General features: G+C 37.1%; 3 protein-coding genes across 6 annotated transcripts in view; 1 reads left to right on the top strand and 2 right to left on the bottom strand.

The window, feature by feature from the left end:
* Window positions 1-9580, top strand: part of LOC129279067 (ATP-binding cassette sub-family C member 4-like) — a 39711-nt gene extending 30131 nt beyond the window's left edge. For all 3 annotated transcript variants that reach the window (XM_064110845.1, XM_064110844.1, XM_054915182.2), the window contains 8 exons: window positions 142-372; window positions 1117-1223; window positions 1833-2024; window positions 2640-2795; window positions 3696-3785; window positions 4376-4548; window positions 4908-5013; window positions 5411-9580. In XM_064110845.1, the coding sequence (XP_063966915.1) occupies window positions 142-372; window positions 1117-1223; window positions 1833-2024; window positions 2640-2795; window positions 3696-3785; window positions 4376-4548; window positions 4908-5013; window positions 5411-5620 (1265 nt within the window). In that variant the 3' untranslated portion in view covers window positions 5621-9580. The remainder of the gene's footprint in view (window positions 1-141; window positions 373-1116; window positions 1224-1832; window positions 2025-2639; window positions 2796-3695; window positions 3786-4375; window positions 4549-4907; window positions 5014-5410) is intronic.
* A 5148-nt stretch (window positions 9581-14728) lies between these two features.
* Window positions 14729-24406, bottom strand: LOC129278701 (uncharacterized). Of its 2 annotated transcripts, none has more exons than XM_064111409.1 (4): window positions 24238-24406; window positions 21249-21429; window positions 18169-19745; window positions 14729-17631 (listed from the first exon to the last, which is right to left on the bottom strand). In XM_064111409.1, exons 2-4 carry the CDS (start codon window positions 21406-21408, stop codon window positions 17398-17400), a joined length of 1971 nt encoding a protein of 656 aa, XP_063967479.1. In that variant the 5' UTR covers window positions 21409-21429; window positions 24238-24406; the 3' UTR covers window positions 14729-17397. The 2 variants fall into 2 exon arrangements, with proteins under 2 accessions (XP_063967479.1, XP_063967478.1); XM_064111408.1 differs by lacking the exon at window positions 24238-24406 and adding an exon at window positions 22502-22728.
* LOC129279224 (uncharacterized) lies at window positions 14751-15839 on the bottom strand. Its single transcript, XM_064111410.1, has one exon. It carries the CDS (start codon window positions 15837-15839, stop codon window positions 14751-14753), a length of 1089 nt encoding a protein of 362 aa, XP_063967480.1.
* Window positions 24407-24981: the final 575 nt, after the last annotated feature.

Raw genomic sequence — 24981 nt, 5'->3', positions numbered from 1 at the left:
TACATGTACATTTACCTTGTCCTGCATTGTGCGCGTCTTCATCAAACAGTTTGAACTCCATCAGATCACCCTTACCAAGACACAGTACCACCTCATCACCATTCTGATAATCTCATTTTTCAATTCTTCTCCCTTCCCCAGCTCGTAGCCCAGTTTTTAGTCACCTCTCTGCCTCCCTTCAAGGGTTGGTCACCATCAGAGCCTTCAAGGTCCAGGAGGACTTCATCAGGCAGTTCGACGTCCACCAGAACACCCACACCAGAACGTGGTTTCTCTTCCTCAGCACCACCCGTTGGTTTGGCATCATGCTGGACTGGATGTCTGTCACGTTTCTTGCCGTCGTTTCCTTCTCTTGCGTAGTCTCAGCCGATCGTAAGTTCACTCATTAAAATCTGTCTTGCCGTTGTATCCTTCTCTTGCGTAGTCTCAGCCAATCGTAAGTTTCACCCATTAAAATCTTTGAAAAAATTGCATTTTAATTTTGATTAGCATTCTTATTGTTACATGTACCTCATATTTTATGTCGAAGTACATTTTTGCCACCATTTGAGTTTAAAAAAAACTTGAGCTTCAGCAAATCCCTTGAAAATCAGAATATTAGTCATTACTGTCTGCATATTCCCCTCGATTATAAATAAATGAGATATAATTTGAACACCTTAATTTAGCTGCCCTTTGGTTATATATTTATCTACCTTTTCTTTGTAGTATTTGAATTTGAGTTTTCCTTGGTTGTTTGTCTCGTACCTCCTACCATACTCTCAAATAGATCTCCTACAAGGTATTGTTGCTTTTCAACATAATGTAAATCTACAGCAAAAATATGCATCTTTTGCTTATGCTCTGCTGTTTGCAATATCTTTTCGTTGATTCTCATTTGTATTTTTCACTATTCCCTGTAAAGTATTTGAGTTTGAGTCTTACTCGGCTGTTTGTCTAGTTCTGTCAGCCCCTCCAAAAAATCTGTTCTGACGCTTTAGTGACCTTTATCTCCAAGTAATTTTCTATTTTTCTTTCCGTAGCTAACTAACCCTACCAAAAAGTCTGTTATGCCCTGCCATGCACAGCATTTCTTTGTTGGTTTTCATTTGTATTTTCAACTTGTCTCTTTTGCAGTATTTGAGTTGGATTCTTCTTTGGTTGGTTTGTCTCTCACGTACTGTCTTATGTTGATGGGAGCCTTCCAATGGGGTGTTCGACAGAGTGCCGAGGTAGAAAACTTGGTAAGTTCTTCTCTTCTACCCTCTTGTCCATTCCCAAATTTGGGCATTAATGATTTCCGTACAGCATCCTTCATTTGTTCATTCAATAATTCCTTCATTCTTTCTTCCCGTTCTCCATCCCAATGCATTCATTCATTCACTCATACATTGGTTGAACTTGACAGAATCTGTTATGAACTGTTCAATGCTTGAAAAATGCTATGAAAAATGTGAAGAATTTAAATGCAATGATTTGAACATTTCAGAGACAATTTTATGTACTCTAGTCAGGTACAACTATGTATATATTTTGTGGTGTTTTGGATATATCTAAACACCTTGAAAAACATGGTCTTGGTTTAAAATCCCACTGTGCTGCACTTGTGTCTTTGACAAGGTGTTCAGCTGCTTAATCATTTGCCTATATCCATCGAGATGTAGTAAATGTGTGCCAAAAAGAAATGAATTCTTGAATGTGAATGCTAAAACCAGGGTGGTATTACATGCAGCGCTTAGACAAAAATTGCATCAACCACTATGTAAATGTTGTGTAACTTGGTAGTATCATAATTGTAAAAAAAAAATCTAGTCATCAAGTTTTAAATCTCCCCCCTTTTCCGATCGTTTCAGATGACCTCAACTGAAAGGGTTATAGAATATTCGCAGCTGAAACCCGAAGCTCCCCTGGAGAACGAGAAAGAGCCCGAGGCTGATTGGCCAAAACATGGCATCATCACTTTTGAAGACGTCTCGGTCTCCTACAGTGATGATGGACCCCTGGTCCTGAAGAATCTAAGATGCTGTATACGAGCTGAAGAAAAGGTCAGTAAGAACTTTGATGACTGCCGTCATTAGGCTAACTGAGCCCAGGAGAATCCTAAATATATAAATGAATTGCTTATGATTGTATTGTATTATGCTTATCTTTTGGGTTGGTATCGGTGGTGCCTTATAGCAGTCTTATGCTTATCTTTTATGGTGGTATCGGTGTTGCCTTATAAAAATCTTATACTTTCTTTTTGGTTGGTATCGGTGGTGCCTCATAGCAATCTTATGCTTTCTTTTTGGTTGGTATCATTGGTGCCTCATAGCAATCTTATGCTTATCCTTCAGGCAGTTCTTGGCAGTGCCTTATACATGTAGCAATCTTATACTTATCTTTTAGGTTGGTATCAGTCTTGCCTTATATAACAATCGTATTCTTATCTTTAGGTTGGTATTGATGGGGCCTTATAACAATCTCATGCTTATCTTTCATGTTGGTAATGGTTGTGCCCTATAGCAGCCTTATGCTAGCTTTTAGCTTGGTATCGATGAGGCCTTATAGCAAGCTTATGCTTATCTTTTAGGTTGATACCACTGCCTTTTAGCAACTTGGGCTTATCTTTCCTGTTGGTATTGGTGGTGCCTTATTTCAATCTTATGCTCATCTTTTAGGTTGGAATCGTTGGTAGAACGGGAGCTGGTAAGAGTTCCTTGATGGCTGCCCTCATGAGGTTAACGGAGCCCAGGGGGATCCTGAAGATCGATGGCATCACCATCACAGAGATAGGTCTTCATGCCTTGAGGAAACGCATATCATTTATACCACAGGTGAGTCCACAATGGGAATTTTTTTGATTGAAGACTTACATTTCATTGTATTTATTATTTATAATAATAATGATGATGATGATGATAATTATGATAATAAACAATATCTCAAAAGATATCTGTAATCGCTTAAAAAAATAGAAAGAAGGAATTTCAGCGAAATATTAAGTAGTTTATGTAGTTCTTTGTAAATGGTAGACAGTTGAGGGGGATGCATATATGCCAAGGGAAATGGTTATTTAACAAAAAGTAGGTTTTAAACATGGATTTTAAATTGTCTGTTGAATCTGCTTGTTTTACACGTACATGTAGTATAGTCACAACTTTTTAATTTTCTTCTAAAAATAGAACTATGCATAGTTGATGTGAGGTATTAAGTTACCTGACTGACAAGTAAATGTGCATGTTGTATCAAGTTTTGGTCAACCTAGTTGCCACAATTTGACTTTGAGGACTAAATGTTAATATCCCAATGCTATTGGACACCGAGTCCATGTAACGGCTGTGGTATACACTGTTTTGTGCAATAACTTCATTAAAAATAAATCTAAATAGCTCAGAATTTCCAGTAAAATGTATGGTCTTAAATACAAATGTAAATCCTACAAACAATAAATGTATGCATGTAGTATGATTAATAATGATTTATGCTGAAATGTCACAATTCGTGCCCCAACTTCGTGGAAAGACCCACATACCATTAACAGTGATGGTGGATATGTGATTGCAGTAGCAAGAAGATGCAGGTTGGTATTGATAAAATTAATTAAATGGTTTGTGTATTTTCCAGGAATATTTGGGTAGAAAGTCATGAAAATGAGATTCATTTTAATTGAGGATGATTCTAAACAAATTTTTGAGCTTCATGATGCTAACCATGTAATTTTCTTCTTTTCCCAGGATCCTGTATTATTTAGTGGGACTCTTCGCAAGAATCTAGACCCTTTCAACCAACATACAGATGATAATATATGGAACGCATTAGAGGAGGTAAGATAAAAAGCTTTTTCTACTCAATGTTTTATCTAGTATTGTCATTGATCTGTTATTCTGTTCGTATAAGAGTAGGGGAAACCGCATTGTAGTCCACTTGAACTCCCCCAATCAGTTATATTGGAAGGAGAGACCTGCGGGTCATATAGTGATTCTGTTTGCTTTTTGCCTCCCAGGCACAGATGAGGCCAAACAAATAATTTGATGTGATTCTTTCTGTGATTGAGTAAAAGCTACTTATAGGGTAAGTTCACCCTGACAAATAGTTTATTGTAAAAATAACAGAAAAAATATTAGAAAATATTGGTGAAGTTTTGAGGAATATCCATCAATGATTTAAAGATTTGATTTGTGACGTCAAATGTGAGCATCTTGCCATGTATCATGAATTTGATAAAAAAATCAATGAAATTTCATTTTCTTTAAAAATTGAAAATGGGTTTTATTGTAACTTCAGTATATCAACAGACAAATACTTTCACACATAATATGTGTACCATGGGAATTCTTTCCTGGTATTTTCAAATGAATTTCCTTGTGATTTTGATTGTTTGTGTATATTGTTACCATTCTAATCAATTTCTCAGGTCCAACTCAAGCCAATCATTGAGGAAAACTCAGGAAAACTTGAAATGCGGATGTCCGAGGGAGGGACGAACTTCAGCGTCGGTCAGCGGCAGCTTGTCTGCCTAGCGAGGGCGGTATTACATCGGAATAAGATCCTGATCGTGGATGAAGCCACGGCCAATGTAGATCCTAGGTGAGTTTGTATGTACAAAGAATCAGAAACGTTTCTTGAATTGTTGTAGCTGTAAGCACTGCATACTGTTACCCTGGCTTTAGCATGGCTACCCTGATACGCTGCTCGAGCATTCTAGGAATTCCTTCCTCTCTGTTACCCATTTACTACACATGGGTGGAGAGTAGTAAATGTCAATAAACATCTTGCCAAAGGACAAAGGATGTGCTGCATTGGGAGCTGAACCCCGGACCTTGTGGTTTAAAGTCTGGAGACTTATCCACAGAGCCACAGCACCTCTACATGGCATTGGATTTCCTGTAGAGCTACACATTCACTTTTAGATGACTGAATATGCTTGTAATTTGTCTCTTTATTAGGACTGACCAGTTGATCCAGTTGACCATTAGGAAGAAGTTCAAGCAGTGTACCGTACTGACCATCGCACACAGGCTCAATACAATCATGGATAGTGATCGTGTTCTGGTAAGCAATAATAAAATTTGATCAAATTCAACTTGAAAGATATAATTCAGTTCTGAAAACTTGAGTTTTCCCAGTGGGCCCTGCTATTATTATTACCCTGGCTTTAACTCGGCTACCCAGTTGCTCAAAGCATTCAAGGAATTCCTTCCTACCCGGTACATTCACCTCGCCTGGGTTGAGTGCAGAACAATGTGGGTAAATTTGTTGCTGAAGGAAAACACACCATGGCTAAGAATCAAACCCACATCCCTCAGATTGAAAGACGAGTTATAACCACTAGACCATGATGCCCCCACAGACTGTTCTATCATTCATTTTCATTACTACATGTAATTGGTGGACAAGGGTTGTATCATAGACTTTGATGGACTTCATGTTACTTTGTTTTCATTACTAGGTGCTGGACCAGGGTCGCATCATAGAGTTCGATGAACCTTACGTTCTCCTGAAGGACGAGAAAAGCCTCTTTGGATCCATGGTAGAGGAAACGGGAAAGTCCGAAGCTGCCAAGCTCCTGTCAGTGGCCAAGTCCTGGTACTACGAGAGAAACCCTTCCAACCCGTATAACTTTGACATGGATGGTGGCCTTGGTTACGGCTTTCCTTGAAAGGTCAACGGTGAAGACGTCATGGAGTCATCGAAAGAGGTCACCAAGGTATTTGGCAATGGAAAGAGAAGATCAGGGTAGTTAGCTTGTTGCAAAGAAGCCTGCAAGTCCTGCAGATGCTTAAGCATGATGTATGCAGCTGATTTGGAGGTCAAAGGTTATAGGTTACAAGGTTAAGTTATCACAGGGTCACATGAAATTAATATAATCAGTCTTTCTGATTATGTATTAGAGGGACCAGATTCAACTTCAAGCAGTTTCGCATTTGAAAGATCTGCTGTGAATAATCATTAGGTTCCATCCTATTGAAATGTCAAAGGTCATTACGCATCATGGTCACAGACAATTAGTGATGGGAACTTTTGTGTTTCTGTATATATTATCATTCACTTGATATTGATCTTTAATAGCAAGGGTCATTGTCAAATGAAGGGATAGATAAAGTAGGTAAAGGTTAAAAAATCCTCAGAACTCTTTTTTAATCACAAAAATTTGTGAGCATGAGTGTCTAACACAAAAGAAGAGAAAAGAGGATGAAATGAAGAATTCTCCAGAGCTGTCTGTCTGTGTGATATGTCTGACCTGAGGTCAAAGGTCACTGAGCAAAAAAAAATTTTATCTTCATTTGAGGCTTTCGTAAGCCATGGATCTTCTTATGTTGAGAAATCTAGGAAGCATCAGAAATTTAGTACCTTTAATGGATGTTTCTTTAAGGGAAAGATATGTTTAACGTTGATGTTAGCCAGTTATTATTTTAGTAAGTTGACTTCAAACACTGTATATAACTTACAAAGGAAAATGTGAATTTAAGAATTTTTTGTTTTGGTGAAGAAACTGACCTTGCTTCCTATATCGACTGCTCTCCTTGCCTTCTTTTATATGCAGTGTACAATGAAATGTGTATCTTTGCAGGGACTGAAAATATTTATTCTTGCCAAAGGTATTTTTATCATGAATCCACGATGACATTGTACATGGGTAAGATACAAACAGATTGATTTGAGAATATGCTGCACTACTCCTCTTATTCTTGTTATTATTTTTGTGGCATTGTCATCCCATACTTGCAAAGAATATAATACGGATAACCAAAATTTTGCTCCAATGTTATAAAGACTTTTATCCATATTTTCCACTCTCCACCCAGGTGGATTAAGTAGGTACACTGTATGACATAATTTTTGTTAATGCTTGCGCACTCAATCATGGTAAAATCGGGGTAACAATATGAAGTAGGAGATAAATGTTGCATATTATTATTATTATTAAATGTACTGACCAAACACTTACCAAAGATATCTTGGATGCAAGTACTTTGATAAACAAACTACATGTAGCACAGCTAGTATTCAAAAATTATTTTCTCATACCCTGTCATTTGGGTGTAAGTTATTTCACATATTCTAATGTAAACCCGATTACAAAAAAAAGGGATCGATTCCAGTTCACAGTATTCCTAGTGTTGACTAAAAAAAGCTTTTGTTGAGTTTTGATAAATCTATTCATTTTCAAAGTTTGACTCCATTGTTGGAAAAAAAATGAAAGAACACTTCTTATCAGAGAAAGATGAGATTCAAAATCTGATTGATATGGATAAAATTTACTTGGTATATAAAAACGGGTCCCTAAAAAATTAATTAAGATTGGACAACATAAACAGGTAATAAAAAACAGGATAAGGGGAAAAGGAAAACAAAGCAGAACAATGAAATACAAATCAAACATCAATAATGCAGAGGCTTAAAAATGTAAAAAAAGCAAAAAAGCAACCTAGTAATAAAGTCAACAACGGGTGGTAATTTATTTCTTTTTGAAGTTACCTTGCGTAGACAATCCAAAGATAATATATGAGTCTGTATTCACCATTCAAGGTACATGTAAGCTGTAGACTACAGAATATTATCAGGTTAAGTACATATGAAATTAAACGGAGAGAAGAGGCCATGAAAACATATTTTTCCAAACTTATGTACCCATTATCTTTACACTGGCTGAATGGATTCCATGTTTCATCTTAATCTGCCATTCCTGAATAAATGTATGTAGATGTAAATGTTTTTTTTAATGTCAGTTTTTTTTGTCTTGATAATTTATCATCATTGGTATTTATAAGTGTTGGCATCTTGAACAAACATTTAATGACCAATAACGGCTTTTTAGCTCATTTTATAATCGTATCATGGCCTGTAAATATGCTAAATGTTTGTGCACTGTCATTCTTTGGTCCTGTCAGCGTGATCATCCTAGAAAAAAGAAATATGGTGCTTTTAGCTTTCCATAGTTAGATTTATTGGATCAATCTCACTCCTTAGCCCCCCCCCCCAAATTAAAAAAAGTGAAGACCGATCGAAGACCACTGAAAGGCCGAAAAACTGGCTGTCGCAAGGCCTTTCGGCAGATCACTGAAATTAGTAATCTCATGTGGAATGCCTAAGAAAAACCCCTTTAAAGACTTTTAGAGACTGATTGACACTTATTGTTTTGCTGAACTTAGACTAGTCTTACAGTGATATTTCAATGGTCTTTCAATAGCATTTCATGAGTTTTTTCCGAGATCTTCTGGCAATCTTTCCATGGACTTTTGCTGGTCTTTTCAATGATCGTTCATTGATCTCAGATGAGTCTGTTAGTGATCTCTCTCCAGAAAAGTTTGAGAGATTATGGAAAGACGAAGCAGAGACCACCACTGAAAGCTTCCTGAAAGACTGCCTAAAGGCTTTTCTTGAACAGTTAAAACATTTTTTGGAGCCCATGAAGACCACTAAGCTGTTGGAAAGATTGGTTCAGAATCGTGTAAGACCGCAGAGACCATTGAAAGATCAAGCAAGTTTCTTGGTCTTTCAGGACTCTTACAGCAGTCATGCTCTCTGTGGAATGGGGGTTAAGGTGAGATAGGGGGCTTCGATGAAATAAATGTGTTTAAATAATCCTTGAAGCACAGTTGCCATATGAAAAGCTATGTTAATTTTTTGGGGCTGCATGTAGTTTTGAAAGAAAAATGAAATCATTGCTATTCAATTTTGAACTAGGTATGGTGCTGTGCAATGTTTTCATGAATGTGCTTCATCTTCTTGCCCATCATTACAGAGTCGCATGATAATCATTTATATAAATACCTCTCTTTGCTTTATGCATTTAACCTTGTGGTTCTAGAAGTTTATCCGAGTTTGTCAAAAAAAGGATCATGAAAAGCTCATAAATGAATTCTTACTTTACGTATTTTTTGATTTGTTGAATGAAGTACATGTATCAACTCTCGGCACGTGACCTCATTACCAAATTCTCCTCACCAAATGCTTTGTTTTTATTTCATCAGTGGCTGAAAGTATTTATGAAAATATATTTAAAAAGAAATTGTACCATTTGTTCAAGTAAATTATTCTAGGGTGCTAAATATTTGTATAGGAAGTACCTAAACTGTATGATGTCCGGGCAAATCCAAGCAAGGGGTACAAAGAGGTTGAACGTTCCTCCTATGAGAACTGCCCATCAAACATATATATTGATGTAGCCGAGTCTAAGAAAATTGTCGTCTGCGCCCCCTCTATTTCAAAATCCCCGATCCGCCACTGCTTGTGGCTGGAGGAAGAGAAGGGGGAGGATATTTTTTAAAGAGGAATTACTGTCTTTTGTACATAGCGACTGTTTTCAATGTAAGTGTCATCCAAATATAAAAACTTTTTTTTTAGCAATTTCATAGAGTGGTCTTAATAGAATTGAATCCCAAAATACTGGCTTACATGTACATGTATAAACTTGTATTACCATACTCAGTGTTGAATTATATGTGATCATCAAACTTTCTTATTAGGTAACAAATTATTTTTGTCTAAATCCTTAGAAAACTGATCATGTCAATGTTTAATGTATTACAGATTACATGAAAGGTAATTAATGAAGTAGGTGTTCAGATGATATCTAAATATTAGTGTAAATTAAAAAAAAAAAATGTGTACAATGAAAATGTCTTTCAAATTTGCATTTTTATTCTGTTTTGGAACACCACTCAACAACGTTGTGGCCCAGTGGATTAGTCTTTGGACTTTGAAACAGAGGGTCGTGGGTTCGAATCCCAGCCATGGCGTAATTTCCTTCGGCAAGAAATTTATCCACATTGTGCTGCACTCGACCCAGGTGAGGTAAATGGGTACCTGGCAGGAATTTATTCCTTGAAATGCCAATGGCTGTAAAAGGCTGCGAGGCTAAAGCCAGGGTAATAATATCGGATTAAGCGCATAGGGACGCATTTGGCAGTGATATGCGCTATATAAGCATGTTGGTATTATTATTATAACAATTATCGAATAAATCAGATATTCTTGGATTCAGTATTTCTAAACCTAGCTTATTGACATACTTAAATTCAATTCTACAATATAATCATATGTACAGGTATAATCATAGATTTACATGTAATACCAAAAGATTGTGCAAAACCTGAGATTGCAGTCATTCAATTTTTCACAGATATTTATTCGATGAAAAACTATATAATGGTCGCTAGTATGTGTTTGTTAGATTAGAGTGTTAGAATAATTGTGTTATCATGAGACATTTGCTTTTCTTTTTTTAATGAAACTTCATAAGTATCAATCAAATTTTCAAGCCATGTGCCTGTCATAATGTTGCAATAGTTGTAGTTTATGTACACTTTACAAAGTATAGTTTTGTAGTTGACAGTTATCCTTAGTTGGTTACATTCCATCAAGCTTATTGATTGTAGAAATAGTGATACGATTCATGATTCGAAGTGCCATGGTCGATTTAAACAAAAATTGAAGAAGTGTCAAGATTGTATTTACATGTATCAAGTCCTCCATCTGCAGCTTATTGTGTATGGTATTTGTCAGTCAATTGAAATATTTTCTTCAGTAGAAATTGTATCTGGAAAACTTGATTGTTTGACGTGCACAACAGTAATTTTATTGATAAAATAAACTTTTTTTAAGAGTATAGATAGCATCACATGTTGTATTTTTCATGTGATTAGTTTATGTGAAGTAAACATAGAATAAGTAAATATGCCTCATTTTAAGTCCAAAATTAAGAAAAACATTCAAAATCATTGTCTTTTTACTTTACCAAACTTCATTTCTCCCTTGATATTTCATGGCCTCTCCTTGATACAGTGAGTATGAGGGAAATATATTTACGATACAACTTACATTTTTAGTGGTATTTCCATGTTTGTTATCCAAATAGCTTAGCCAGGGTGCTTTTACCCTTTTATTTCACTAATGCATGTGTGTGATTTTCTGTTATTGTGCTAGATTATGTTTTAAATTATCCCTTTTGTATGATTGCGTACGAAGGCCTGATTTCACAAAAGAAGTGTAAGGTTTCACCATATGATCTTGTTAGCATACTGAATCAAGAGGTGGAACCTATTGCTAATAGTACAGGCAAAGCTAGATTGAACAGATTTTCTGTGCTTTGTAAGCTTTGAAGAAGAAAACAAAAATCAGGATAGGGGTTTAAACATCCCATGATTAATAATTAGTGGGCTTCTTTTTTTCTTGTGATTATATTCCTGTGATTATGAACCAATTTTACACTTGCTCCAATCATCAGTTTTAGAGATCTCTTTAAATGTTACTATATCTTGTATGTAATGTACATGTATGTTATAAAATCCTTATGTCTTTCACATATCAAAGATTTGTGTGTGGAATAAATATTTTTTTCAATGTTTTTTAATCTATCTTCCTTAAAAAACAATCCCAATACTTTGGGGAATTCAGCTCATTCTGGAATGTCTAGTATGGGATTCTTTTAGCATCTTTAAAAAGTGTAGATTTTTTTTGACAGTATTACCCATGTCAGAGGAGGAGGTACAGATTGAAATAACTCTTAAGACCAGCGTTACATCTTCTTTTTCTGTTGATTACCTCTAGTCCTGGAGAAATGCAGGATCCAGTGGATACACAGAAAAAAAGTGGTTTGAAAGGAATATATAGAAATGACAGATATTAAAGCTAGGCTTATTGAGAAAGAGGGTGGGCAACAATCTATCATATACTGTCTAGTTGTTATTCACCAACAAAGAACAAAATATCAGCAAAATGCGAATAGGCATTCAAAGATTTAAGTCCTGTATTAGGAAGTTTTTGCAACACTAAGCAGACGCTTTCAAGAACATGGAGAATCTATTGTTCAAAGCCCTTTATGACAAGCAGTCTTTGTGAAAATTGGTGAATCAAAGGGCAGTTTCATCTGTGACTTTGGAAAAAACGACATATTTGCAATTTTGTCGTCAGCTCCACACCTTAATACGATCAGCTGTCCCGGTTCACAAATTTTCGACAAAGACCTCTCAGCTGTTCATTGCGATTCGATGGGCATTTTAACGCATTTATTATGTTCTAGAGTCCCCGTTGACATTGTGCAAACTGCTATATTCATTATCATCCGCATCATCACCATTGTCATCCTGTTTCATTGTTATCATTATCATCGGATTACATAATGATCATTTATTAGAGAAACATTACAACAGCTGATAACATGATGATGAATATTGTTTTGTTTTGTTCAAATACTTCGCAGTTATGTTTAAGTGCATATGAGGCATGTATTGTATACCATTAGTATCATATATGAAGATTTGGTCTATTATGTTTCCAATGACTGTATGCTAGATGTATGTTCATGTTTTGCCATTGTGAGATTAAAGGCAGAATATTTTGGAAGTGAACTTTCCCTGTCACGAGTCCGATATGTACACGAAGTAGAATGAATATGGATTAGAGGCCAAGGAAAGGAGGAGAAGAATAAGAGGAAAGTGGTTAAGGAAAGATAGAGTAGAGAGGGAGAGAAAAAGAAAGAGAGAAAGGGGGAGAGGGGGGGGGCCAAATCATGTGATAAGTTAAATAAATGCCACGGTTATATTCAGCAATTTGAAACTGCATTCAATATTCATGTATCAACAAATTACACAGTGATACCATAGCCCTGCTCGCATCTATGAGAAAAAAGGATGTTCAGTTATCGACCGCAAACAAAATACGATATGGTGAAATGTGTATTACAAGACATCTGGGGCCGCTGTTCACATACAACGTCACAACTGAAAGCTTGAAAATCGATAAGTATACAATTAAAAAAATTGTGTTTTTTTTTTTCTAAAGCTAGTATGAACTTCCCAGTTTATAAACGCCAGTTCTTTGCTCGTTTATTATGAATTCTGTTCTCCTCCAAGCCAGTATTATAGAGTTTTTCGCATTTACTACGGAGACACACTCTACAACGCATCGATTCCTTTAAAAACGCAATTAAAATCACAATGGATAACTGAGAGGCTTTTGTCACAGGTTGGTGGACTAGGACAGCAGACCATCCGAAGATTTGCGCCGGACGAACAATTGCAAATATGTCGTTGTCCATAGTCAAGAGATTCCGATGCTGTCCCGGTCTACCAACTTTCGACAAAAGTCTCTCAGCTCTTCATTGTGATTTGAATTGCATTTTCAAAGGAATTGGTGCGTTGTAGAGGGTGTCTCCGTATAGCAAATGCGAAAAGTCCGGATCTCATCTGGTTTACAGTCATTTAAGAACTACACCATGATGAAATACTCTTCCCTCTCGATTTGTCTCTTTCTCGCCTTTCACTTGTCATCGCTACCGCTCCACCATCCAACTGTCCTAATTTAGGACTAACCACTACTGGATGAACCACAATGCATAAGTCCTTCAAAGATCATCCGATATTAAACATTGTTGGGTACTCGAACCGACGTTGGCAATTATTTAATATTATACAAATATTATGATTAAAATGTTCTTGAACATAGCTAACAATCAGTGGCCCGTTCCCACCCCCTCCCCTTGAGAGCATAAAAGTGTGCCCCTTTTGAAAATCACAGCATATATTTTAAAATGGGAATATGTCGTTCATACACAAGTGAGGACTTTTTTTTTGCTTGTCAGATTTTATGTGGACGAAATGACCTTCAAGTTTTGGTGAAAACCATTTTTGCTTGTCAAATTTTCCTCGGGGAAAATGTGCTCCCCTCCTTTTGGAAAATCCTGGATCCGCCCCAGCTAACAATGACAATGATAACTCAATTATGTAAAAACAGGGTTATGAAAAATATTGGAACTCTTTAGATACTTTAGTTACGAAGCTTTAACCTTCAATTTACTATTCCCTTATACTATATCATATAAAGTATTTTTATTTTACAGATATTAAAATTAACAATGGAACATGAAAAATGAGGCGAAACATTTACAACCTGGGTTCCTTGTTATAAAACTCGTTATGTGCAATATGCAACAAAATAATGTGCAATAACAGTTTTAAGCTACTGAAATCCTTCACTTTGATTGGCTTATGGTAAACTTGTTACAGAAACTTTGCATTTGTCATAACAAATCTTTGTGAAACGGGACAAATGCAGGGCCCCGTCTTACAGAGAGTTGCGATTGATCCGGGTACCATCTTACAAAGAGTTACAATTATGATCCAATCAATCTCAACTGTATGGAAATCCATCCATACCACAATTTTTTTCTACAGGAAATTTGCAGTCTCCTTAGTCATGTTAGTAAACAAAGAGAATCACACTGAATCTTCAAGAGAATGATGAATGTATAAATATGCATCATGTCTAGAAAATATTTTGAACAAACATGTATTTTAGATGTTGACGTTGCTGGCTTTCCATAGTTGTACTTGATTGGATCAATCACTGTATGGAAATTCATCAATGTCATGTTTTTTCTCAGAGTCTAGGAAATTGTCCTTTGTAAACAAAGAGAAGCGCATTGGAGAATAAAGAAAACTATAAATGTATGAATATACGTCATATCTAGAAAATATTTTAAACAAACATGCATTTTAAATGTTGACCTTGCTGGCTTTCCATAGTTGAGCTCGATCGGATCAATCGTAACTCATTGTAAGACGGAACCCAGATCAATCGCAACTCTTTGAAAGACAGGGCCCAGATCTTACCCTATCGGTCTTCCCCTTGATCCATCTCTACACAAGCTGGTAGGGTTTTAACTTCAGGTTTACTTTCACACAGGCAAACACACATACCATCATGTCACACGCCCATCCACCCTCACGTCCACCAATATACACACCCCTACCGGCCTACCCACACAGGCGAGTAAGTCATTGCTATTAAAGTGTCACATCCACCGATGGAACGCTTTTGTAATTACCATTTTGTTTATCTCTCAACTTTCCTTGCTCAATAAGTTGACGAATCTTTTGAAAAGCTACTGCAAGAACAAAGCACTGAACAACGATCAGCAACACCAAGGATACAAATGCTAGTAATACTCCCCAGTGAAATGTAATATATACATTGCTTTTGACCATGTCGCCATGATTTTCGGCGAAAGTTTCTCTTCCTGGAGATGATGTAGCGATAGAAATGGAAAGGTCTTCCAAAAGGCTGTTTGGATTTGTGGACAGGCTGGTTGTGGAGTCTTCCTGAGGAGTGGCGCAAGGATTCTTGGTGTCACCATTTTTATTCGGATCCCACACATAGTCGCTGCACGCACACATGTCGATAAGTTGATCCAGGAGAGAAGCACAACAGAAGGCAGTTTCCGAATGCCTGACCGAGATAGTCTGCTGAAGAATATCTCCACCCACCGATGGCGAAGTAGCCCGAGGAAGACGAATCCCATTTTGATAGCAAGCGATTTGCCCGGGAACGTTTCCTGCTTGACACCTGCACTGCATTAAGCCCCAGTCACCAGTGACATTCTTCTCTTCCCACTGGCAAGACACTTTCCCCGGTGGAAAGTCGACTCTTAAACCAATTCTTGAATCTCCAAGGATATTTCCGCCACCGCCATAAAAAGTTAGAATGTATCCTCCGACATCACTCCTCAAAACCGGGTCGATCTTAAGTTGCAGGAGACAGGAGTTATTCAGGGCATTACTTCCAACGTCAATTATATCTTGATGATCAAGCAAAGTTTTTACCTCTTGACGTATAGAATCGTAAAATGGCATCTTGTATCCATGGCGTAAAGTTTTGCGTGCGCTGTCGCAAGGGTAAGTAAAATTGAGTGTCGCTGCTTCCCCTTCCATGACGGTTGTGATTGTTATGTCACCATTTGTGACAGAGAGTAGACTCAGAAATATGAAGAAAATGCTCGATTTATCACAAGCCTCCAGAAGCTTGCAGATTCTTGAGGAAAGTCTATTCAAAATTTGGCCCATTCTGATGAAGGAATGCCGCTCATGATCATCCATGGTGAAAAAGAAACTGTTCGTATATATTTCTTTATACTCATGTCTGGATTGCTTATCGACGGTTCGACTCGTTATTAGTAATCATATCATAGCGACGCAATATGATCCATAATACTCCTATATATAGTTGAATAGATCGGGGTTTAATGTGAACTTTGCAGCTGTTGTTAACAATTCTACTTGACATAGGTCTTGTTAATAAAACAGAACTTCCATAACATGTTGGTCGGTTGGTCGGTATACTGATTATTTGGTATGCAGCATCTGGCATTTCCCACCACGTTTGTTTTTATTGATAAGGCTCCGTGTCAGATCTATGGGCACTGTTTTCCAATGTCTGACGATAGACTATTCTGATTATATAGATATATGTTGGCTAAGAATTCACACAACAATATTAAATGAAATCCAAAGCATTGATATATATTCAAATCATTAAATTATGATTAATTAATCAAATATCTTCACATTTTTTTCTTCAACATATTCAGAAAGAAAATCATCTCAAACAATATATTCTTCATCTATTTTGAATAATTAGTATACATGCATGTTCAAATGTAATTACTTCAATCAATCTGATATAACTATTCAAATGAAAATATTGTCTTATATTGTGGTAAAAAATATCAAAATATTGTAAATAATTCAAGTAATTTCATGTTTTCCTACGAAAAGCATCTATTCATTTTTGGTATTTAAAACAAAAACAGTATACTGCAATAATTAAAGTGTAAAAATACAATTAAGCTCTTAATTCAGATTTTCTTTATACTCTTAGAAATTTCAAAGAAATCGCATGCGTTTTTTAATATTCTGCAGATAAATTAATTAATAAAAATAAGTATCCGCGACTGATCTCAACTCATATGGACTTTGCTTTCATGTGCACATGTCGCGTCTCATTCTCGATGAAAACTTGTCGTATAGTTGAAGTGGACGTCGTCGAAAAATATATCGATGCTAGGCTTCCAGTAGACGAAGTTTCGCATCTCTGAAGATGAACAAGGTCCGTCCTGGAGGACTTGTCCCGAAATCAGCATCGCGGGTATCCGAATCGGAATCTACATCGGAACCCAGCTGCCTCACCGTGGTGTCAGAGCTAAGAGAAGTCTTCTTTCTGGCCTGTCTTGCCCACATGTAACTTCGATGCCAACCATACTTAGTTGCTGCACATCTCAACTCCTCCTCATTCACTCACTCATCACATAGGTCCTGTCAAGACCAGTGTCAAAGCTGCTCTGCCCAGTGGCAAGCACATAGAACCACAACATACAGCACATGCAGCAAGCATTCATGCATGGCTCATTGCACAATGTACCACTGCCCAGCACATATAGAACTTACTCTTTGCTGAAATAATGATAACAAACTTAATACATGGATTTACCATGTTTACATTTATTTATACTCAAATTTGTAATAAAAGGGAAATGTCGTAATGTTTAATCAATAATTTCATGTTGTTATTCGAAGATAACGTAAATTTCTTGATATCAATATTCACCCCGGTAACACGTAAGTAGCAAGTTTGAGTACAGAAGTTGCAGGAAACCCACTACACAGAACCGGACTTCTTTGTCTTGTCAGAGCTTCCACTGCTCGACCCTGACTTTGATGGTGCCATCCTTTTCCTCCATAATTTTCTTACCCTGGCATTGAGGCCGAAGGAGAAAAAGACCGAAATGCCTTGGAGACCATTAACCGTTATGAAGATGTACCAGAGAGCTGGCGTCGTACCCAGGGCGGCTATCAGACCAAACAACCAACTGAATCCCATTAGACAAGATATCTGTTTGGAGGAGAGGAAAAAAAGAAGGAATGAAAGAGGAGGATGAACATAAAATATATTTATTAAAAAAAGATGAATCGAGGTGTGAAAAGACGAGAAAGAGGACGGGTATCAATAAGGAAGGAAGAGTCAGGCAAGGAAGAACAAAATGAAGACAGGTAGCATACGGAAGACGAAGTGCAAGAGAGAAAATTGATTGAGCAGAAGAAGAAAAGAAAACGTAGAATATGAATAAGGAGAAAATAGAAGAAGAAAGTGATTAGGGGAATTGGAAGTATATAGCTCAGTTATGATAGGACCTATTGAGATATTGAGAATAATTTAGCAAAATTTAGGCAAATTTGAATACTCATATTTATAAATATTTTGTAAGACAAGTGGAGCGATCAAAATTATCCTTTGCATCACTTAGTCCTTGACAGTTCAGGGCCCCGAATACAGTATCATGTGACATGTCAGGTCAAGGCTTGCAGGTCAGTAGGATTCGATATCGTTGTATATCATGATTTTAATGAAATAAGCTATCTATGAAATTACCTTGAAGTAGATGAGCAGTTCCGCTATGACATTCCTTTGTGATCCGTCCTTTCGGAGGGTACTCCTGGTCATCTTGGTCGTCCTGCAAATACTAACCACAGTGATGGCGAAGAGAACGGCATTGGCAACCAAGGACAACACGATTGGACCGATGAAAAAGACAATGTTGGAAAGAACTGGATACACCCAACAATTTCTCCCCGATCCGTACTCAAGCGGGAGTATATCATTTTCCGTGAAATGCAGCCCAAGGGAGACAATTACTAGAAGAAGAGGAACACCCCAACCAACCAGTGAATATCGAGCATAGCGTTTGAGGCGACTGTTGGGGCTGTGGTGTGTGCGGGTCTGGGTTCCTTTGAAGCTTCGGCAAAGGTCAAATGCAAGAAGAGTCATCCAGGCAAAAGCACACAAAAGCGTAAAGTGCGCAAGAACCGCCACACCCTGGCACAGAGCCGTTGTGCGACGTGCATAAGGAGCGACATACTGGAGACAAATTTGGGAAATCAGCAAAGTTACAGCAAAGGTCAGAATGGCACATCCCTGGAAGTTCCGAAGTTCAGAAAATATCAGGTAGGTTCCGACCAATAGAACCAGACACAATGTTGATACTGCGAACAGAACATGGCTATAGATTAACTGGACATTCACAGGTTCTGGCTTCATGCTTTCGTCTATTCCTTCCTGAACAGTGGAAAAGTTATCATGGATAATGCAGATTCTGATAGAGTTGTTGGACACGTATTCAAACAAGTCTTCTTGATATTCTGTTCCGTTGTAGATGACGGCTGTCGAATTAACACTGTCTTTGAGAAGATACTGATCTTCTGATAAGATGATGTCGCAGTTGATCATCGCCTTTTGTACACCACACACTCTTAGTTCTCGTGTTTTATCGTGACGACTAAAATCAAATGGGTTCGACCGGACAATGTCGAAGGTAGATCTACCACTCCACCAAGATGGTGTAACGTAGGTTCCATTGAAGAAGAGAAGGAACGATCCATTATGCCAGATTGGCGTGAAAGCTTCCCGGTCGCCAACGAAATACTCTTCGTCACAATCTGCCCCTGAGGGCGAGGACGAAATAGAGTCATTGTGGTCTGCTTTTACTGAACATGTTACCCCGTACTCAATGAAATCTGCGCAAGGTATGCTCCAGACGTTAATTATAAGCCCATCATCTATTGCAGTGTCTATGCCATTCTGCATACGATGGTCGTTTGTAATATTGACCATGCCCCGCCAGTTAATAGTAGCAACTGGAAATCTGAGAGTAGTCGTTTCGTTGCCGTCATCGGTGGCAGAGACTCCCAGGTATCCAAGGATTGTAGGAACAGCGTCCAGACACGAATCGTAGCTGTCTATACTGAATCTATGCATCACGTGTAGAGTTGCAGCGTCGCATTCCGGCCAAAGTGGTTCGTTCTCTGGTGATCCGCAAGGGGTTGAGATCTGATCGAAGCCATGAGGGCACTCGATGACGAGTTCCGTTCTTGGAGAATAAGGTGGGGCTTTTGTTGTTCGGTAAGGATTGAGATCAAATGGTGCCGCCACTCCTTGTGTTCCCACGTGAACTGTATATGAGAAAAACAAAAGGATTTTGAATAATGATAAAGAAAATAATATTTAGTTCTTCTAAGGCGCATGCCATGTACCCTTCTCTAGGAATTGGATCATATCCAAAGGACCTGAATATTATTACCCTGGCTTGCAAGCGTAATGCAAGCGCACAATCATTTCAAAGAATAAATTCCTGTTAGGTACCCACTTACCTCACCTGAGTTGAATGCAGCATAATGTCGATCAATTTCATGCTGAAGGAAATTACGCTACGGCTGGGATTCGAACCCACAACCCTCTCTTTCATAGACTGGGGATCTATCCCTCGGCCACAATGCTCCATTATGAAAACAAAGGTATTTTCCTTTCTACCACTGCTAAATAAACAGCTAAAAACGATATCATACAGCTAAATAACAATTATTTTGCTCGTCCAAATTGGTCGCTAATTGTCTCTTTTGGCAGCTTTGTTCTTCGTGAATATTACCTTTATATAAGCTTTATCATGTTCATATTACCCTTGCGTACAACTTTGATAGGGGGCCTATATCCACTTTTTAAATTCATTGGTACGTTTCAATCCTGCATGTGTCATGCAGTTGATGCATCTTTTCATTGTAAAAATGATTTATTATGAAATGTACTTTGAGGATTTGTGGAATATGAATATATCAATAAAAAAAAATAAATAAACAACTGGTTGAAATGAACCCAGACTTGGAGTGATGCCTTAATGAGTTTAATCCCATCAGTTTAGCGTATAATTCAATAGCATCTTTCAATGGTTCTATTTTGTGAAATTTGTGAAGTATGCGTCTAAACTTCAATCTAATTGAAGTCAGAGTAATAGACCACAGCCTGAACCTTGTATTCACATGTCAAATATGTCTTGCACTCTCTATATCCCGTGCTTGTTTTAAGGTTAAAATATTGCATTAATAATTCCAAATAGTTTGTACTGATTTGAATATCAAATACGATTATGAACTCATTATGTGCTTGATATGTGTCACATTTGGCTTCAGGCTTATAGAACATTTTGTTTACGATTAAGTGCACTGACTAAATGCAGTGCATGGAGTGTTGTGACCCAGTGGACAGGTCTTCTGACTTTGAAACAGAGGGTCGTGGGTTCGATTCCTAGCCATGGCGTAATTTACTTCAGCAAGAAATTTATCCGCATTGTGCTGCACTCAACCCAGGTGAGGTGAATGGGTACCCGGCGGGATTAATTCCTTGAATGCATGAGCGCTGAAAGGCAGCTCGAGTTAAAGCCGGGGTAATACTGATAACAACGTGCCTCGGAATAGAATATTTGTAGATAGATGGTGCTATATAAATGCCTATTAGTATTATTATTGACTACAATGTATAATTAATCGTAAAAATCGTTAGTGGTCGATTACTAACATTTTTGTTACCATGGTTATGGGACTCTGGATTGAAAATTCGGGAAAATATCCCGTGAAAATATAAAAGATACAAAGTAGTGCATTAACTGCTGCTTATAGACTTACACATAGGTGTGGTCATTCGTGTTGGGATCGAAACCGGGAATGCTTCTTCTTTAAAGGTAGGAAGTGGAGGAGGAAGAGGCATCGATGTCGTCTGCCCAGCGATGACGTCCAGCAGAGTCGTTATCGTCGTCGCCATCAAGAGTGTTCGTAAAGCCATCATGCTCCGGAGGTTGTGGCGTTTCTAAATGAAATGAGTTGAACAAATTTGGGCAATTCAAACTTTTCAAATTTCCGATACTTGTCTGTCTGTCTATCTATCTATCTATCTATCTATCTATCTATCTATCTATCTATCTATCTATCTATCTATTTATCTATCTATCCGTCCATCCACCCACCCATCTATCTATCTATCTATCTATCTATCTATCTATCTATCTATCTATCTATCTATCTATCTATCTATCTATCTATCTATACATTTATCCATCCATCAATCTATCTATCTATCTATCTATCTATCTATCCATCCATCCATCTCTTCTGCCATACTGTTAACAAAGACAGAATGAACTCATAAGTTTATCATCATCATCATCATCATCAGTTTGTACTTGTAAATATTTTTTGATAATTCGACTATGCCCTCAGATTACATGCAGCAAATTACTCAAATTAGTATAAAAACAAAAATAAAGAATAGCTTATTGAAGGAGTGTGTATTTAAAATGTGTGTTTATAAGAAGAAACATCCGTGAAAATAAATAATTTAGGCCTCGTAAATGAAATTGGAACTTTAAAAGTTGTTTAATTATGCCCATAACGTTAAATATATAAATAATTCAAAGCAATTTTGCAGTAATTATTATAATCAATAATGATGATGATGATAATAATAATACACAATAACAATAACGTTTTATTTACCCAGAGTAGCCACTTCAATTAGGAAACTGCTCTACCAGCGGGCCCTGCATAGCATAATGATATTATTACCCTTCTCCAATCTAAATGCTGAGCGGCTAGCAAGAAGGCATAAGGTCCAAATTCTATAAGTCTTTGGTATCACTCGGCCGAGGATCGAACCCACGACCTCCCGTTCATGAGGCCGACGCTCTACCACTGAGCCACCATGTCCGTTTTAGCTTTACCTTTACCTTTGCTGGAGCCAAACCGACGAAACCGATTCCACACCAACCGGCGACATGTCTTTGATGATAACTTACTAGTCCGGCTTCGATCGGTATTACATCATTATATGAGTATATCTATTTCTGTAATACGCCCATTCATTTGAATTTACATGTACTTACCATGGTTACGTTTGTCTCTTCTTGTAAATGAATCGTTTAGCGAAAACACGATAATAAAAGAGCAAAGAAATAGTGTAAAGCTTTCTCCAGCCAAGGTATGTTCTCACTATCCGCGTTTATAACCGTGTATACATCGTAATTCTGATCCTGATGAACCTAAGCCTTGAAAATACAGTATGTTCCTATATTATATACACGTCATGATATACCACCTTTTAACACTGCCCACTAATTAAAATCGTTCGTCCGTCACACACGAACTGTAACAATAGAAAAGTTTGGTAATAAGTCCGTTGTAATTTGTAAAGCTTATAACAGCTTTTTGTCAACTCAGTTGTTAAACAAAATACATGGCTATTCTAATCTGTATAGGTTATTATGTTATATCGGCGGCCCGGATCAGAGGTATTATTATATTATATTATGTTATTTTCTATTATTCGATGTGGTCCTACGACAGTCACATAGGCATAAAGTTTTATGTTATACCATGCAGGATTGCTTGTATCTGAAATATTTATCGAATATAAATCAGAATGGTAAATTGCCATTTCGTCTACTGCCAACTCGTCCACTCACCACATGGTCTACTTTCATTTAGTCTAATGCCATTCCGTCATCAACATTTCGTCTAACAACCATTTGGTCCATTAATTATTTTGTCCAATCATCACTTCGTCTAATCGTCATTTCGTCTATGACCTAATGTCCATTTCATTTTCATTCATTTTGCACAATTTAACACTTAGTCCAATTAGACCAAATTGTATATGGACTAAATGGCGATTGGACCAACTTGTTATTAGACGAAATGGCATAAGACTAAATGAAAGCAGACCATGTAGTGAGTGGACGAACTGATGGTACACCAAATGAGAGTAGACGAGTTGGCAATTGGAAGAATTGGCATTAGACGAATTGGAAATAAACCAGAATGGTAAATTGCCAATTACTACAAAGTAGAGATATTACACAAAGTAACGGAAAATAAAGTCAGATGGATAAAGTTAATTCCCCACTTTTTGGAAATAGAGAATGAGTTTGGCACTTCATTGTTGAAGAAATTCAATTCAAAAAATTAATTTTCATTTTAGAGTATGAACTAGCAATCAAACGCTATAAGCCATAATACCTTTTTACCGTTATCCGACATTGTCTATATACATTTTACTTGGTACATGTTTCACAAAAATGAAATAATGCGAAAAATAAAACGTATTCACTTATTTGCTCAATTTATATAAATGTATTTTATATGTATGAAACAGTCATTGCGCTGCACTCAACCCAGGTATAGTGAATGGGTACCCGGTAGGAAGAAATTCCTTGAATGCTTGAGCGCCGAGGCAGCCCAGCTAAAGCCGTGGTAATAATAATAGCAGAACCCGCTATAGGATAACAGTTTTCAGAACTGAAGTGGCTTCCCTGGGTAAATATACCTATATTATTATTATGTTATTATTACATTTTTTTTGCTTTAAAAATATAAAAATGAGCTGAATATAAACCTCGCGTGGAACCTTCTCCACTCACATTTCTTCTTCTTTCTTGTTCCTCCGTTGAGTACAGTCCTCTTTATAGATATACTCGTATTGCTTCCTGACTCTGCCACTCTTTGCAACAAAATCTCGCTTATGGGTTATTGTCAACGAGAACCTTTTCAACACACAAGTAATTTGTGAGTTTAGGGTTTATATAGGAGTACTTTATAAACTTCAAATTTACAAAAATATTACCTTTTCTCACACTGCAGATAATGTTGCTTATTCCTAATGTCCGATCTGTACGTCTGGTCATACTCCTGAAGGTATTTCCTTGTTCAACTATATAGTCCTATTTTATAGGCCATATAGGCCCTACGTCATGAATATTTATTGCAAAAATAACTACCTGCGAAAATAATCCATTCACGCTTACTTCACAATGAGAATATACGATGAGCTATAAAGGCTTTTTTACCGGAACGCCATCATTATCAAGCTCGATTGCTCACAATGGCGGACTTCTGCATTCCTTTAAAATAATCATTCTGGTGAATGAATGTTCTTGATGCTCATTTTTGTTACTGATATTACGATTATTGTATTATTGATTTGTTATATATTACCTTTGTAATTGTTATGTTGTAATTTGTATACTTATCTGTGCGCACCGGAATCGGTAGACTAGCTTAGCCGGGGTAATATAGGAGTGCCTTGAGCACCTATAGCAAGGTGGATACGTGCGCTATACAAATCTAATATTATTATTGTATACTCATCTCTGATGTTTAATGAAGAAATGAAATAAATCGATAATTAATCAAAACATGGTCAAGGCTCTCTCCCCTGATCTCTACACTCTTAAAAAAGTTTACCCAATATTGGGTAAAATGGGAACATGCACGTTGGTTGGGTAAAAAGATACCAAATATTTTGTAAATTTTACGCAATGTTGCGTTGAAATTTACCCTTAAAACATGCATTTTGCCCAATATGGGG

The sequence above is a fragment of the Lytechinus pictus genome, chromosome 16 (genome assembly GCF_037042905.1).
Source record: "Lytechinus pictus isolate F3 Inbred chromosome 16, Lp3.0, whole genome shotgun sequence".
NCBI lineage: Eukaryota > Metazoa > Echinodermata > Echinoidea > Temnopleuroida > Toxopneustidae > Lytechinus > Lytechinus pictus.
The sequence above is the reverse complement of the archived record's forward strand: the minus strand, read 5'-3'. Positions and strand labels throughout refer to the sequence as shown.